The 18,573-nt window shown below is 29.4% G+C and overlaps 2 protein-coding genes across 3 annotated transcripts; both read left to right on the top strand.

Moving 5' to 3' along the window:
• The first annotated feature begins 1,388 nt into the window (after positions 1 to 1,388).
• Positions 1,389 to 5,583, top strand: LOC125808767 (protein PHR1-LIKE 3-like). 2 transcript variants are annotated; one of them, XM_049488430.1, is made up of 6 exons: positions 1,389 to 1,655; positions 3,575 to 3,651; positions 4,061 to 4,115; positions 4,546 to 4,624; positions 4,720 to 4,789; positions 5,084 to 5,583. In XM_049488430.1, exons 1-6 carry the CDS (start codon positions 1,430 to 1,432, stop codon positions 5,444 to 5,446), a joined length of 870 nt encoding a protein of 289 aa, XP_049344387.1. In that variant the 5' UTR covers positions 1,389 to 1,429; the 3' UTR covers positions 5,447 to 5,583. The 2 variants fall into 2 exon arrangements, with proteins under 2 accessions (XP_049344387.1, XP_049344386.1); XM_049488429.1 differs by having other exon boundaries at positions 4,037 to 4,115.
• A 6,141-nt stretch (positions 5,584 to 11,724) lies between these two features.
• Positions 11,725 to 15,376, top strand: LOC125808793 (uncharacterized). Its single transcript, XM_049488456.1, has 4 exons — positions 11,725 to 11,805; positions 12,690 to 12,842; positions 14,955 to 15,107; positions 15,197 to 15,376. Exons 1-4 carry the CDS (start codon positions 11,725 to 11,727, stop codon positions 15,269 to 15,271), a joined length of 462 nt encoding a protein of 153 aa, XP_049344413.1. The 3' UTR covers positions 15,272 to 15,376.
• Positions 15,377 to 18,573: the final 3,197 nt, after the last annotated feature.

Here is an 18,573-nt window from a genome sequence, read left to right as displayed (position 1 = left end):
ACTTTTAATTTAAAAGTTAGATCGTTTTATATGTGTTCTTATAATTAAAGTTAAACACATAAATCTAAATGCTCAATTACGAAATACTTAAGATTTATGACTTATTAAGATAAAGACGTAAAATTAATTAAAGAATATAACATATTTTGATTAGTTAACTTATAAAACAATTATTTCAATATTTTATCATAAATCTAAATGCTCAAAACAATCATTTCAATAATTTATCATAAATCTAAATGCTCAACTAATATGCTAACGAAATTTGAATGTCTAAATAAATATTTGGATAAATATATATTGAGCCAAAATCTTCTTTTACTCATTAAAAGTGTGACATACATACAGACTGCAGAGAGAAAGAGAGAGGAACACAAAGACAGAGACAGCAAAAAGAGACAACAGAAGGACAGTACATAACAAGACAACTCTGCCTTGTCCTTCCCCCACCCCCACCCCCACCCCCACTACACACTCCCAACCCCATATCCTCAACTGTTCTTCTTCTTGGGGGTACCCCAAAAATCTTCACATTTTTCTCACACTGTATCAAAAATGCCCATTTGAACCAAACCCCATTTCCTATCACACCTCATAGTTAAGTTTTTGCTCATCAAGATTCAATCTTTAAGCATTTTTCTTCATTCTTAGGACTTTTCAAGTTTATGGGTCATCAAGAAATACATTAAAAATTCAATCTTTAAGCATTTTTCTTCATTTTTAGGACTTTTCAAGTTTATGGGTCATCAAGAAAAACACTAAAAACTCAATCTTTAAGCATAATTCAATCTCTAAGCATTTTTCTTCATTTTTAGGACTTTTCAAGTTTTTGGGTCATCAAGAAAAACATTAAAAATTCAATCTGTAAGCATTTTTCTTCATTTTTAGAACTTTTCAAGTTTTTGGATCATCAGTAAAAACATTAAAGATTCAATCTTTGAGCAGTTCTCTTCATTTTAGGACTTTTCAAGTATTTGGGTCATTAAAAAAACATTAAAAATTCAATCTTTAAGCATTTTTGTTCATTTTTAGGACTTTTCAAGTTTTTGGGAAAACATTAATGATTCAATCTTTAAGCATTTTTCTTCATTTTTAGGAGTTTTCAAGTTTTTGGGCCATCAAGAAAAACACTAAAAATTCAATCTTTAAGCATTTTTGTTCATTTTTAGAACTTTTCAAGTTTTTGAGTCATCAAGAATAACATTAAAAAATCAATCTTTAAGCATTTTTCTTCATTTTTAGAACTTTTCAAGTTTTTGGGTCATCAGGAAAAACATTATTAATTCAATCTTTAAGCACTTCTCTTCATTTTTAGGACTTTTCAAGTTTATGGGTCATCAGGAAAAATATTAAAAATTCAATCTTTAAGTACTTTTCTTCATTTTTAGGACTTTTCAAGAGTTTGGGTCATCAAGAAATTTTTGAAAAAATGTACTCAACATTGTCTATAAGGAATTTGGGTATAGAGGAAAGTGGGGATTTTTTCAATCATCATATGAATCATAATCTTCAGGGTTCTCTTTCAGTTGATGGTACAAATTTGCCTGGTGATTCTTGTTTAGTTTTATCAACTGATCCTAAGCCTCGTCTTAGGTGGACAACTGAACTCCATGAAAGGTTTGTTGATGCTGTTACTCAACTTGGTGGTCCTGATAGTAAGTACCTATTTTTACCTCTTTGCTCCTTTATCTGCATTTTGATTACTCCCTTCGTTACAATTTATGTCACACTTTTCGCTTTCCGAGAGCTAATATGAGTAAAGAAAAGCTTAATTGGGACAAAAGATGCACCAAGTGTATTATTTAGTGGTCAATAAAGTGTGTTGAGTAGAGAAGACAGAGACAAAAACACGAGGTGATTTTGTTACAAATTATGTGGCACTTTTCCTTATTCGGGTGTTAATTTGACTAAAAAAAGTTTAATTGGGACTAAAGATGCACTAAGTGTGTTATTTAGCGGTCAATAAAGTGTGTTGAGAAGAGAATCCTGAGTCTCAGGTTCAAGTTCTAGCAGAGACAAAAACATGAGGTGATTTCATTACAATTTATGTGGCACTTTTCGTTGTATGAGTTTTAATTTGACTAAAAAAAGTTTAATTTGGACAAAGGATGCACCAATTTTGTTATTAGTGGTCAATAAAGTCTCACGTTCAAGTCCTCGCAAAGACAAAAACACTAGGTGGTTTCTTGTGTTGTTGGTGGTACTTGGTAGGTGAGAAGTATTTTGTAGAATTAGTTGAGGTGCTCGAAAATTGGCCTTGGACACCACGGTTATCAAAAAGGGAAAAAAATATTAGGACAGATGGAGTACTCCTTAAAGGATTTAACTTTAGTTTCCTCTTTACCCTTTAGACCATTCATACTCCTTTGTAGATGTTTAGTATTTCTCCAACAGAGCTTAGTATAACTAAGGATAATTTTAAATCATGGTGTAAAACTGAATTTAAAATATATAGAAGGGTAAAATTAAGATATTCAGTATAGTAGAGGGTAAATTTGGAGCTTGTAACTTTATTAAAAGAATTTTTTGATAAAGTTTTGATTTTGATTTTTTTTACTGTGCTGTTCTATGTTGTACATTATGCATTAGTAGTTGTTCTTTCCTTTTATGGATATTTGTTTTGCTGCTTTTCTATGCAAACTCCCTTATCTCTCTTTTACTTTTGGGTAATTTTTTGTCTCTTAAAAAGAAAGAAAGTGTCATAGTCTTCTTATAATATAAGGAACCTTTATTTTTATTAAATGGATTCCATTTTTCCTGTCACAAAAGCTTTAATGTTCTTAAAGACATAAATAAGTACTAATTATTGAAGACTATCATGATTATTGTGAGTCATGTTGATAGAGATGTATGCTATATGTTGCTCGGATTCTCCAAAAATATTGTCGCGCACGTGTCAGATCCTCCAAAAATAGTGCATTTTGGAGGATTCGCGTGTCGACATTTTCCAAGAGTCTGAGCAACATACGATGTATGTATCTCTCACTTGGGAAAGGGGGAAACTAGGCAATTAAGGACTCTGTTTATGATTGCATCTACTTATCTTTTGCGTAAAAAAAGTCGATATGCTAAAAGGGAAGCTCAGTGCACTAAGCTCTCCTTTGGGGAAAAAGGTCAATATGATGTCCTTTACTTATTTTTCAATGGCTGGAGCAGAGGCTTGTTCTATTGAGCTGTCAGTGTATTCTTAAAGAAAATTTGTCCTTTCCTTTTCGTATTTCTTTATACTCCTGCTGATTGCGCACGTATATAAATGGAACAATATGGATAGTCAGCATTCGTATAGACGACCCCAACTAGATTGGTGTGTAGTTGTTGTAACTTTTTTTATAGTGCTATTTTTCTGCATAGTCTACGTCTACAGGATGTCGATGGTATAACATGTAAGCATATTATCATGAAAGTAAATTGTGATGAAATATATGGTTGTTAGTAATATTGCGAGGAGATAAACTTCCAGGAAATTTTTCGATGTGAAAATCTTAAGAAATCTTTTGATTTGGTTTGCATGTTGCCTCCTCTGTACTGATCAGTAGCATAATTATAATTATGGGGTTGTTGCTTCATTTTGCAGAAGCAACGCCAAAAACAATTATGAGAACAATGGGGGTGAAAGGTCTGACCTTATACCATTTGAAGTCACATCTCCAGGTATGTCTTTTGATCGATGTTTGCATTTTGCTTCGTTCCCATATTCCACAGACATTGCAACATCTAGGCTTAAAGGGTAACAATATGCTCCGAATACACTAGTGTACGATCATAAACTAGTGTTTCATGAAATGTGGTAGGACCAACTTTATGCTAGCTCCAAAATTATTGTTTTTCTATCAACTAAAAATAATCTCTTCCGCCGTTTTATAGTATAGTGATCCTTCGATTTTACATTCTGCATTGGAATATTACCAAGCAAGGACAGAAGCTCAGTTCGATTAAGCTCAGTTTTATCCAAAGAAGTACTAAATAAGATCCTTTAGAAAATAGGTACCACTAATAATCAATTCGGACAGTTGGATAAAACGTAGAATTGCTAAAGGCTGCATCTTACATTTCCTTGCAGAAATACCGCATGGGGAAGCAATCTGCTAAAGAGGCAACTGAGAATTCTAAAGACGGTAATAAAGAACTTTTCATTAAATACTACAGTTTCCTAATTAGTTCACTGTCCTCGTAATTTGTTGTAGTTAGTTCTCTCTTTTTTATTCGCCCTTTGGCATGCATGCATAACGATGATTTCGAGAAGTACAAGCACCATATGAACAGTGCTTGGATTCAATTGTTCGAATTGCCATGCCCTCCTTAGTTCTCTTTCTATTGGCTATGCTATAGAAAAACTTTTGGAAATTCCATCTAGATTACACGTTTTCCGGTTGTTGATGCATAGTAAGAAAGATGTGTATATAAATGACGATGACACCTCTGAGAGGAGTATGTAAATGTTAGAAGAATAATCTATTGGAGAAATAAAGAGAGGCCGAAATGGATTTGTTTCTAAACCCTGTGGTAGAGTTAAAACAGTCATCGCTTTATTGTTTGTGTTTGCAGTATCTTGTCCGGCCGAGAGTCAAGATACAGGTTCCTCTACATCAGGTTCATCCAGAGTTATTGTGCAAGATATAAATGAGTATGTTACGTCTTTTAGCATATATTTTTTTGGCAAAAAAATGTTCTTTCTGGTTTGCATCAACTTTAAACTCTCTTTATATTTTTATTGAACAGAGGCTTACAAGTAACCGAGGCTTTACGAGTACAGATGGAAGTCCAGCGAAGACTACATGAGCAGCTAGAGGTTGGTCCCGTACCTCTTCTTGCTCTCTACTTGTAGTGTTACTGTACTTAGTAATGTGCTTGCGTTAGACGTAATCTTGTTTATCTTTTTAAGTAAGCTTTGCACTATGTGTTTTTTGTCCTGTTTCCTTTTTCTATCCTTTGGTATTCTTCTGTACAACGGGTATATAAGAGTGGTGAACGATACGAGAGTAGATTATATATGAATGTTTTTGGGATAATATTTTGCACCAAACACACTTTTGTGTCACATTTTGCATCTCCTAACTAAAACCTTTGTGGTTTACCAAAGTAGGTACAACGCCATCTACAGCTTCGTATAGAGGCACAAGGAAAATACTTGCAATCAATTCTTGAAAAGGCTTGTAAAGCTTTCAATAGCCAGTCCCTCGAATCGAATGGCCTAGAAATGAACAGAGAAGAGCTCTCTGAATTAGCATTCATCAATGTCCCTTCATTACCCGATATTGGCCCGAGTTTTGAGAACAAGAATGCATGTCACGTCCCTGCCAGACTAGGCGATTGCTTGCTTGACGACTGCTTGCCATCAAATGGAATCGGTGCTCTAAAGAAGAGACCGCGAGGTTTTACTAACGTTAACGGATTGCCTATGGAAAGCAATACAAGGGAGGTGGAATGGATGATGAGTAATATATGAACAAAAGATGTAATTTTTACCACCTTTTCTACATATCATGTTTGATCCAAGATCAAACAATGTTGTTGCAAATGTATGTTTTATTACCTTTAATTTAAGTACCTTTTTATCAGAAATGAAGATCCAGTTGAAACCTTCCCTTAGCTTGTTCAAGTTAGATTTGTTAACCAAAAAGTGTGAAGTGATTTTTTAATATGGAATTTGGAATTCTAATAACTATAGTATATATAATTTTCTTCTATTCCCTCATACAACAGCACCAACATGGGTTTGCGGTGCAGTGGTGGGATTGTTTCACATTTAATCAGAAGTCTCGAGTTATTGAGCCTTGGGTATAGAGAAAATTTTATTGGGAGTGCCACCATTGAGTGGGCCTTGCAGTGTGTGATCTAAATTTAGTTGGAACTTCAATGTGGGCTCCAAGACAACCGTCTAACGGAATTTTTTATTTTGCCACCTTAAATTGGTACTCCCTCCATTTTAAATTAATTGAATTGTTGAGACATTTTTTATTTTTCAAATTAACTTAATTGTTCACTTTTCAAGACTACTTTTAGAATGTTCTTTCAATTTTATCCTTCATTAGTTAATATTGGATTTAGTTATTAATCAATGTTTAGTTATTTAGTCATAAATTTGACAATAATTAATAAGGGTAAAAATGGAAAGTTATGTTTAATTTATGTCTTAATCTTCTTTTCTTAAAGAGTGTGAAAAACCTCAACAATTCAATTAATTTGAAATGGAGGGAGTATAAATATTGATTTTATTTTTTGTTTTCTTTTTCCTGAAAATGGAAAAAATAAAATTAACCGTCATTAGAGGAAGGAAAAATAATATAATATATCGAGCCATTTTAATTTATGGTAGTAAATTAATAACTTTAGGTAATAAATATATATTATGATTAATTGTTTTCTTCTATCGATAGGAAATGAATATTTTTTGCTTACAACAACAAATCTTGAAATTCTATTTCCTTTTCTACAAATAAATAAATAAAACTTAGATGAAATAAATAAGCCCCAATACAAATTTGTTTTTTTTTTGTTTTGTCACAATTGCAAATTATATTATAATGTCAAAAAAAAAAATTAGCCTTTGAAGATCATGATACTTCCATTCCTACATGTGATGATGTCCTATCTTTGTATCTTCCATAGGATTTCCTGTTAAATCTTTGTTACATTTTCGATCTGTTTCTAAGTCATGAAATATTATAATATGCGACAAACACTTCAAGAAAGCATACCGTGACCACTCCAATATTTTGGGACGTGAAAAAATGTTGTTACAAATAGTTGATACTAATGCATTCGAGTTTATACACTTGGAAAATCCCCAAGTTGTCATAGAATGGCAATTGTCACCTAGGACAAAGAATTCTCAAGTGTTATGCTCATATGATGGATTGCTACTATTAGTGACATGTATGGCTTACAAGATGTTTGTTTTATGGAATCCATCAACTAGACAATAAAAAACCTTTGAATGTTCATATTTGGACAATTCCACATGTCCTTGTGCTAGTGGATTGTGTTACGATTCTGTAACTGATGACTACAAGGTAATATTGATTTATAAATCGTTTTATGTTGTTTGCTCTACGAATAGAAATATTTGGAGAAAGAAAACAACTCTTTCTATATTAGAGCAAAGTATTATTTCTAGTTGTTCTGGATCAAACTTTTGTAGTATAGGAATCCATAATGAGGATTGTGTATATTGGTGTCAAGATCATAAAGAATTACGTCGATCCTTTAATATAATAACACATCTACAATCATATATTTTGATGTGAAGTTGGACGAATTCAAGGAGCTTTCTCCACCGAATTTTGTAGGAAAAAGTAGTGATCATTTGTATCGTTTGTCTACTCTGAAAGGTCATCTTATTTTATATGGTGGAAAAAACTTTGATTTGAAATCGGACATATGGATGATGGGTGGATCGAAATGGTCGAAACTTTGCAACATAATATCAGCTTCTTGTGATGATTATGTAAGACATTGTTATAAGCTTTTGTGCTGGACCAAGAATGATGAACTTATCTTTTATGAACCATTGGATCATGTATTTTATATCTATGATATTAAACAAAAACAATTAGTTAAGAAAATAATATCTAATTATCGCAAGAATATGTATAGTTTCGTAAATTCAACATGTTTGGATAGCTTATGTTTTCCTAGACTTAATTAATGTCAAGAAGATTAGTCTATAGTTTTTTTTTTCTTTTAAATAAATTTTGTAATATTTATTTCTTAGTATTCATAGTGTTTCAAGTAATAATATATATACTTAAAAGAGATGACATATTTTCTATAAAACAACGATTACCTATGAAGATTTCTAAAGTGTTATGCTCACATGATGGAATGGTACTATTAGTGATACGTAAGGTTTAGAAGACGTTTGTTTTATAGAATTCATTGACTAGAAAATAAACTATCCTTGAATGTTCATATTTGAACTACTCCACACAACCTTCGACTAGACAATAGAAACTTTTTTCGTGTGTGCTTAAATGTCTATTAGGTAGATAAGTTAAATATTAAATAAGTTACTTTTTTAATTATATGTATTTGCCTCAATAAATAATAAAACCCTATACTTATTTCAATTTAGGTTTATATGTATACTTAAAGGATAAAATATTTTATATAATAAATTTAACGACCTATATATTAGACGTTTGAATAAAACACATACAATTTTTAGTTCTTCAAAATTTATACCGATGAGTTCAAATGCTCAATTGGAACAAACCAAAAATAAATAAAACAAATTTTAGTTCAAGTTGTATATATATATATATAATCTTTTTCCTCAATAACAATAAATATTTCTCTACCGATACAAGATAAGAGTAAGATTGCGTACACACCATCCTTTTCAAACCTCATTCATGCTAAGTATGTCATTATTGTTATGGTCCTTTTTGAAATAATTACATATGATTTGAAACCTTGCAATATATATATATATATATATATATATACCAACATTAGTGGAAGGAAAGAATACCAACTCGTATTAATTTATGGTAGTAAAATAATAGCTTTAGTAATTAATATATACCATAGTTAGCTATTTTCCTCTATTTAATTGGAAAGGAATCCTTTTTGCTCACAACTAATCTTAAAATTATATTTCCTTTTCTATACATAATTCATGAAAATAAATTTATTTTTTTAAAAAAAAACTAAAAGTATTTTGGGACGTAGAAAAAATTAATTTCCTTCTCCTCTCCATTAACGGATTTGTACTGTGTTTCCTTTACATATAAATAAATATAACTTAGATGTAAATAAATAAACCCTAATACATATCTGTTTTTATTTTGTTCTGCCACAATTGCAAATTATATTATAATGTCAAATAATAAATTAGCCTTCGAAGATCATGATACTTCTTCGATTATTCCCAATGATGACATCCTATTTTGCATACTTATAAGGTTGCCTGTCAAATTTTTGTTACGATATCGATCTGTTTGTAAGTTATGGAATGCTATGATAGGCGACAAACACTTCAAGAAAGCATATCGCGATCACTCCAAAGTTTTGGGACGTGAAAAGATGTTGTTACAAAAAGTTGATACTAATGAATTAGAGTTACACTTGCAAAATAACCAAGTTGTCATAGAATTGCAACGGTCTCCTATGATGAATAATTCTCAAGTGTTATGCTCATACGATGGATTGCTACTATTAGTAACATGTATGGCTTACAAGACGTTTGTTTTATGGAATCCATCGACTAAACAACAAAAAACCCTTGAATGTTCATATTTGTCCAAGTCCACGTGTCCTTGTACTAGTGGATTGTGTTACGATTCTGCAACTGATGACTACAAGGTAATATTGATTTATACGTCGTTTTATGTTGTTTGCTCTACGAATAGAAATTTTTGGAGAAAGAAAACAACTCTTTCTTTATTAGAGCAAAGTATCCTTTCTAGTTGTTCTCGATCAGATTTTTGTGAAACAGGAATCAGCATTGAGGGTTGTGTATATTGGTGTCGAAATCATAAAGAATTTTGTCGATCCTTTAATAACACATCTACAATTATATATTTTGACGTGAAGTCAGACGAATTCAAGGAGCTTCCCACACCAGATTTTGTAGATAAAAGTAGTGAATCGTATCGTTTGTCTATTTTGAAAGGTCATCTTATTTTATATGGTGGGAAAAACTTTGATTTTAAATTGGACATCTGGATGAAGGAACAAGATGGATCGAAATGGTCGAAATTTTGCAGCATAGCATTACCTTCTTGTGATTATTATTTAAGGCATTGTTATAAGCTTTTGTGGTGCACAAAGAATGGTGAAATTATTCTTCATAAAGCATGGCATCATGAATTATATATCTATAATCCTAAACAAAAACAATTAGTGAAGACAACCATATGCAATTATTACAGCAATAATAGGTATAGTCTTGTAAATTATACATATTTGGATACTTTATGTTTTCCTAGACTATAGTTTTTTCTATTATTTTTTAAGTTTTGTAATATTCTTATTTCTTAGTATTCCTACTGTTTCAAGTTTATTTTCTTAATATTTTGCAAATGTATTTATTACACATGATACGTAAATATGTCCTTTAACTTTGCTTCAACTGATATTTATATCCTCCAATTTTGGGGTGAGCACAAGTAGACGGTTAAACTTGTATAAAATTAAACAAGTAAACTCACATTCTATGTGGCATAATATACGCAAGACATCATGTAGGATACAAATTATTATTGTTATTAGATGTCTATAATTATTTGACTGTGAATTTAATTATTATTGTTATTGAACAAATTTGAAATTTGTAGTTATTAGAAATCATAAATTATAGTAGTTTGAATTGCTTAAACATTCATTTCACCATTGAGTTTTCCATTTGAGAAAAAACCATTTTTTTAAAGATAAAATCCAAAAATGATATTCATATATGAATAATTCACAAAAATAACATAACTCTAGCATTTGTAGCTTCCAACAAGTTAATAATTTTTTTTAAAAAAAATCAACTCATCAGAATTTTAAACACTTAAAATATGTCACCTTTTTTAATTATATCCATCTAATCTTAATAAGTTGTAAAATCTCAAGTCTATTCCAATTTTTATATATATATATTAGACGTTTGAAAATACACACTTTTCAGAAGAAAAAAAAATATCAAAAGTATTAAATAATAACACTTTATTATGAATTCAGATGCTCAACGACAAAAATAATTGAAACAACTCCTATTTATATAATCATTTTCCTACTTTTGAAGATTTGATATATTTTATATTCATATGTTTGGATTACTTTACTCTGTAGAAACTTTTTTCCCTCTGTAGTAATTATTTCCAAACAGAGCAATAGTTGAACTAGCTAGTTAAATAAAAGCTTTGGAATATTACTTTTTAAAGTTATCTGAAAGGATTTGATATGATTTTTTTTTATGGATTTTTTCTGCATAAATTTATACCTCAGTAGCAAATCTTTCTAAACATAGAAAAAGTTAAACCACTAGCTGGCTAATTAAATTGATAATTTTTTTTTATGGATTTTTTGTGCATAAATATTTTTTTTGAAGCATCTCCTTTTCTTGTTACTAACGCTCTCGAAAGAGATGTTGATGGAATTAACGCTTTCCAAAGAGATGTTGATGGAAATGTTTCATATACGTCATTTTCCTTTTATATGGATGATCCTTAATTATAAATACAATCTTTTCGATCTGAGAAAAAAATTGGATTGTTATTTTTCGAAGGACTCTTTTTAGAAATTATTACCATGTAACATCTCTATTATGAACGAAACCAATTTATATCTGGGGTTCATCTAAACCTCCTTAATTCGACGGAAAATGATATTATATATACATGGTTAAAATTATTTTTTATGTATGTAGAGTAGATGTTGAATTTCCATCAGCTAATTTCTATGTTTACTTCTTCGTCTTAGTAAAAATTTTGACTCCATCACTAATCTGGGAATATAATTATGGTTGTTATTGTCCTTTTTGAAATAACGGAAATACTTATTATTCCACCATAACGTATGGATAGTTGTTTCTAATAAATTGAACTACTTTTTTTGCTTTGCTTGTGCCTCTAGATAATAGACAAACATGGAAAGAATAACTTTTGTACTTTTTATGACATTACATTTACTTCACTCTTGTTTTATTTTTGTCATCTCTCTTAATATTTTCTTCCAATTGTAATTATTTTTCTTCACTTAATTCACTCTCTATTTTTTCCCCCAAAAAATTTAAAAATGGAAGGAAATAAGAGAAACAAGAGGCCATTTGAAGAACCAAGTGACAAAAACCATATAAATCTCAAAATTAAATCTCAGGTTAGTTCCTCATTTCACTTTTTAGAGTTACTATATATCCGATAAATTTAGTACATTGTTTTAGAAGGTCCTAATGACTATAGATCGAACTTATTCATATGTGTATGTGTGTTGGAGCGTAATCATCCCTATATATATAAAAATTAAAAATCCTTGCCCCGCCTCTTTGTGTGTATTAACTTGTTTACCGTAGTATGCTTTGGACTACATTTTTGCCCTTTTTGTTCCTTTACTAATTCATCGTCTTAAAATATTTGTCATGTTTTGCTTTTCGTATTTCAAACTATATAAATTTCTATCAACATTTAAGATGTAGTCTTTAACCAAATCGACATTAGAATAGCAAAATGTAGTATTTATTTTGTATAGTTTTTAACTATTTAAATTTTAAATTTAAAAAAATTGAATCAACCTAATGAAATTTAATTCTGCAAAATAGTCAAATTGACTCTCGAAAAGTGAAACATGACAATAGTTTAAAAGCGGAGGGAATATTTTATTTCCTTATTCAAACAACACTGGTTTTTTTGTTAAATAGTCATGAAAACTTTGATTAAATGCCTCTACTATTACTATATTACTTCATTTGTTTCAATTTGGTTGTTCTATTTTAACTTGACACAGTTTAAGAAAGTAAAATGACTTTTAAATTTTGTGATTTCAAATTAAAGATATTTCAAATATACTAAAATGTCCTTTTAACTTTCTGGTCTTAAACATGTTATATTGAAAGCTGAAATAAAAAAGTTGTTAAAAAAGACATTTTTTAAAAACTACAAATATTTTTCAACATCATTGTGAATTACATTTCTAATCTTCGAATTTATTAAATTTTAAAGTAATATTATTTTTTTAATGTTTTTTTTTTTAATTTTTGGCTGTAGGATGGTACATTTATGTACTACAAAGTTAAGCCTACTTCAATAATGAAGAGGATATTCATGTCATACTCTGAGAGGAAGCAAATCCTAAATTACAAAACAGTTCGATTTCTCTACAATGGCAATCGCGTTTCACCAAGAAGTACTGTAAATCAAGTAAGATATAATTTTTCATTACATAGATCAATTTAATTATATCGCAATAGCCTTCGTGTTTAACTTTTCTAATATATTTTTTTGCGTATTTATTGGACTTTATGAAGCTTGGATTAGAAAATGGTGATGAAATTGATGCTATGTTGGATCAAGAAGGAGGAGGTTTTGCACATTGAGTAATGAAGAAATATCACACATGAATATGTTGCACTCCCCTATTTTATGTTAAGCTATGTATTTTGTTGTTTTGTTAATGGCTAACGTCTATTCGTCTTGTTTCATGATCTAAAAGTTTAATTCTTCGATATATGTATTGTCATCATATGAATTAATATAACATTTCGAAGAAGTCAGACGAAATAGTTCATCAGCATTCATCACCTAAAAAATTTGGTTTCAAAAGCTCTTTGAGTTCATTTAATTTCATGTCAAAAGTATATAATCGTCAAAATTTCTATGTACTAATTGGTGAATTAAACAACACGTCCACCAACCATTAAACATCTATCTATTAAATAACATGCCTACCAACCTTAATTAAATATCTCTATCTATTACTCTACTAAACAACATGTCCACCAACCTTATTAAATAAACATATCTATCTATTAAACAACATGCCCAACAACCATATTAACTATGTCTATTAAACAACATACCAGCCATTCAGAGTTAATCGGGAAGAGATTGTTCGTAGAATGTGGAAAGATTATTATATAAAAGAATAGTTTGTTATTATCTCCTTCGAAAAAGTTCAAGTTTTAATTTGAGTGACAAAATTGAGAGGAAAAAAGAACAATTTATTTTTAATGAATTATAATTACAATTGAATCAATGACATGTTTGAGTATGCGATTAATGTATTGTTCTTGCCTATATTATTAAATTTTATTGTTGATTGCTATCAATGACTCTCACCGTTCCTTTTTATATGTCATCCCTTTCTATAAATAGTTAGACCATAATACTTATCATTTTATTAAATCAATACATAAATTACTATATTCTTCCCATTATACCCTTGGTAGAGTAGTTAATTAGTCTTAAAATATATATTTTGACCAACCTAGGAAATCTATAAGTAATTAATATTCATTGGAGTACTTTATACATTAACTTCTTTTTCCATTCACTATCTTATAAAAACTGATTTTGAAAATGAAATATCAACAAACAAATTAAACATTTTTACACATGTATAGGAAAATTGAGGTGGAAAAAATGTAATTTTTTAAAATTTTGGATCAATTGGTGAAAAAAATTGGCTCCAAAAATAAACTCAAAATTTAAATAGTCATCCAAATGCATTTTAATTTTTGAAATCTAACATATTCATCATTTATAATAAAGTTGACTTAAGAAAACATTAAATAAGAGTAGAAGGGTAAAGTTACTTAATTTTCTTAATGCGAGTGCAAATTAAAAATGTAACATATAAAAAGGAACGGAGGGGTATGTTATAAGGTTATGTTTTAATATTTTTTGGGCAGTTTTGTTTGGACTAGTTAACCAAATTTTGTATATTTTTTTGTTATTTTACTTAATTTATGTTCACTACACTATTATTTTTATTTATGTGCGGTCTTTTTTTCTTTCAACACTTTGAGCAATAATTAGTAAAAGTTGCATGAAAATGGAAATTATACAGAAAACAGAATAAAGCATTATCTATACTAATACTTACTAGCTAATGAGGACAAAAGGTTACACTTTATTACTTTATCTTTAAATTACACCAATTATTTCCATCTTTTATTATTTCTCAATTTTTTCCAAGAAAATTGAAGAAAAAAATGGCAGAAGGATCAAGAAAATTCATAAAGCTCAAAATCAAAGCTCAGGTTCATCATTTCATTTTTATTTTTTTTTGTATTATTGTGAGTTATATACTTATAGATATACACTTTTTAGTCGGCATACATCCAATCCTCTTCAGACTCCGAGAGAACATGGGCTATATATTTGTTGTTGTATAAATGCACTTTTAGTCGTTGAAATTGTTTTATACTTTTATATGTTTTCTCCTTTCCTAATTAAATTGTTTTAAACTATGTACGTTCTATCTTATTTAGACTTCGAGTTTACATGGGCTATATTTTTCTTTTTTTGTAGGATGATACAATTCTTCATTTCAAAGTGAATCCCAGTACAATTATGAAGGATATATTCATGTCATACAGTTCAAAAAAACAAATGATGAACTATAAAGTATTTCGATTTTTCTTTGATGGCAAACGTCTTTCTCCAAAGAAGACCGTAAATGAAGTAAGATTTTAATTTGCGTAATTTAATTTAATTTAATTTATCGTTGACTTAATAATTACATAAATTTATTTTGTGTATGTTTTATGAAGCTTGGATTAAAAAACGGTGATGAAATCGATGCTATGATTCATCAAGATGGAGGAGGATCTGCATGTAACTATTAATGAAGCAGCATATCACACATGAAAATGTTGCACTTTTCTAATTAGGCTACTTTTAGTTATCTTGTAAACTTGACATAGTTTATTTGGTCAAATTGATAAATTAAGATTTGGTATTTGACTCTTTAAAATCTTAAATTTTAATGTGTGATTGTTTGTCTATTTGTAACCTTAATAGTTTCTTGGTATTCGACTCTTTAGATTGATTATGGTGATTTTTTCACATATTTGAAAAGGAATTTCGTTATTATTAGTGCAGTTAATTAAAATCATATACAATTTTTTATTTTTTTTTGGTAAATAAGGATATTATATATATATTACTACATTACATTCATACAGGGAATGGGAGCCGTAGGCTCAATTCGTTTTGTTTATAGTCTTTATAAGCCTAAGTTCACTAACTCCGAGTTCTTAAAGTAATATTTGTGTGTACATACACACTAATATTGCTACCCACTTTGAAACAACTTCAGACATGTGGTTCGAACAAAATGTCTCAAGTTTTATATGACTGAAGTTCAAGCATATATGACTTAAGATTTCAGGCATACGAACTTCATTTACTTAAAGCTGAAGTTCAACTATTTTTACCTTAACTTCGTTCGGAAATGCATCAACTTTAAGCCATAAAAAAGGTAGACGTGCAAACATTTTAAAAAACTGTCCAAATATACAGGGTACCCGTGAAATACTATGTATGATCTTTGCTCGATAAATACTGAAACTCATTATGAAATGACTGTGAATACTCTGCAGTGTACATGTAGGTTGACTTCACACATAGAGCCTTTATTTTTTATGTTTGATCTATTCTAGTGCCTACCATATAATAGGTAGACAAAATGGATATAGTGCTTCCCATATAACAGGTAGACAGAATGGATAAAGTGCTTCCCATATAACATCAATTCCTTTCGAGGTTTCAGTTCTTTTGAATTGCAGCCCAGGTAGACAGAATGGATATAATGCTTACAACATATAGACATATTGGATATAGTGCTTACCATATAACAGGTAGACAGAATGATGTTCAGACAAAATGAAAATTACATCTGCGATACAGAAATTCATAGTCTCTTTAAACGCCACCTAGTTTAGGATGTTTTGATGCTCCAGCTCCTATTCCAAATGGACGAGCAAGAGAATAACCAAGTTAAACAAAAAACTATAAAAGAATCATAAAGAAGACAAAAAACATGAAGTCCTAACTAATTACCTTGCTCTTCAACTTTGACTATTAGCATATGTCTCGGACCAAGTTTTTTCCATTGAAACCACACATCAATCATGGTTGATTCCTTAAAATACTTGCCAACGGAGGGCCAATATATATGCATTCCTTTTTTGCTTTTATTATACAGCAATCCTGGCGCACTACCAATCATGCTTTTTAGTTTTGTACTGTGCAGTGTAACATGTAGGCTCATGCCTGGAAACAGAGGAGAATGCACATATGAGGAAGGAGGACTTCGTTTCATGAAGTCTGGTATGTTATCATATGGAACAGTAAGCAGCTGTTGTGAATTTTCTGAATTGACCATAGAACAACTTCGTGGACGACTTCAAACAGATTCTCTTCAACTACTTGCCAAAGTCCCGGATGCCATCATATACAATTCTTTACAAACTATTCACAAAGGACATTGCGAGTAATATTTATTATTAATTTTTCATCATTCCCTTATCCAAACGTCAATGTTTTGCTATTGATTTTGATATCATATAAATCAATACAGCTTTTCTTGGAGAAGTCTATTGATAATATTGGAGATTTTTATTTATAAATTTTGATTCTAAAATAGATCTAATTAGGTGGTTCATTTCTACTTACTAAGTGGTTAATTTTTTATTTCATTGACCAAAATACACTATCTTCACATATGGACTTTCATGTATTCCATATTAATTAACATAGGAATATCACCCCATATGATTTATAAATTATACAATGTCTTAATAGAACTAAATTATCATATAAGTGAAAAGTTGGAACATGTTGGAATCTCTTTAGACGAAACTTTGTTTATCCCATGGTAATTTAAGAATTTTTCAGTCTAAAAATCAAATACATTTGTGGATGACTTAAAGTAAGGCCACTAAAACATCTTTCATAGGCAGTAATTTTTATTTTTATATATAACTAGTCAATAGTATATGTTTATAATTTTGTATCTAAAAAGTAAGTATTTTATTATATAACTTGAAAAAAGATTTTTCAAATTAATAAAATATAAGTTATTTATTTCAATATAATATGTTGGATACTATATTTAAAAAATTTATTAATAGATAATAAATTATAAGTAATTTAACTTAAAGTTCTAAAATATCAAACAAAGTTCTAATATCATTAACTAAAAACTTTTATTAAAAAAAAAAAAAAACTATATAAGAAATATGTTTCATTCTCGTTCCTAATGCCATGACTTTATAAGAAAATGATAAACTTTTTGAAATATTTTGGGAGTAGGAAATACAAATAACTATTAGTACTTTATTTTTTTTTATTTTTCAATTAGTGTTTGTCATCGATTTTAGGGTCTGATAAATTCAAAAGTAACTATATATTCATGTGACACTAACATAATATGCTTGAACTTCGATTTTAGGGTTTGATTAATTAAAAAATAACTCTATGTCCATGTGACACTCTAACATAATATGCTCGAGCTTCAAACTTTTAAATTTGAATAAAAGTTTGAATTTCTCATAGGAATAAAAGTTTGAATTCCTTGAAGAGTGTATTTGGTATAGATGAAAAAAAAAAAACTGAAAAATGTTTTTTATTTTTTACATATTTGGTTGGACAAATTTTTTTTTAAAATATATTTTATTAGGAAAATAAATTCTTTAAAATAATTCTGTATTTATTGTAACCATCCAATGCCCCAACTTGACCATTCCAACCGTACTCTTCATTGTACTCTTCATGAGTAAAAAAACAGATTGAAAACATATTCCATATTCGTACTCTTTTAGGGTGGGTGTTCGGTTATTTGGTTCGGCATTATTAAATTTTCAATTCGATAATTGATAGTTAAAAGTAGATATTAAATATCAAAGTTTTAAATTTTGGTTTAGTAATTCCGTAATCAGTAAATTCAATTTTGTTTAGTATGGTATTCGATAATAATGTAGTTTGCAACAAATTTTAAACATATGGAAAATAAATCAACCACACAAATAAAATATGAAGAAACATAACTTTATTGATGTACAATTCTGTTCCTCCCTTAATTCTACTCTCCATTCGATCTATCCATGATTCGAGGGCCGTTAGTAGCGTATTTCTGAAACTAGGA

This window comes from Solanum verrucosum, unplaced genomic scaffold, assembly GCF_900185275.1.
Source record: "Solanum verrucosum unplaced genomic scaffold, falcon-dt-bn FXZP01000218.1, whole genome shotgun sequence".
NCBI classification, from domain to species: Eukaryota; Viridiplantae; Streptophyta; class Magnoliopsida; order Solanales; family Solanaceae; genus Solanum; species Solanum verrucosum.
The sequence above is the reverse complement of the archived record's forward strand: the minus strand, read 5'-3'. Positions and strand labels throughout refer to the sequence as shown.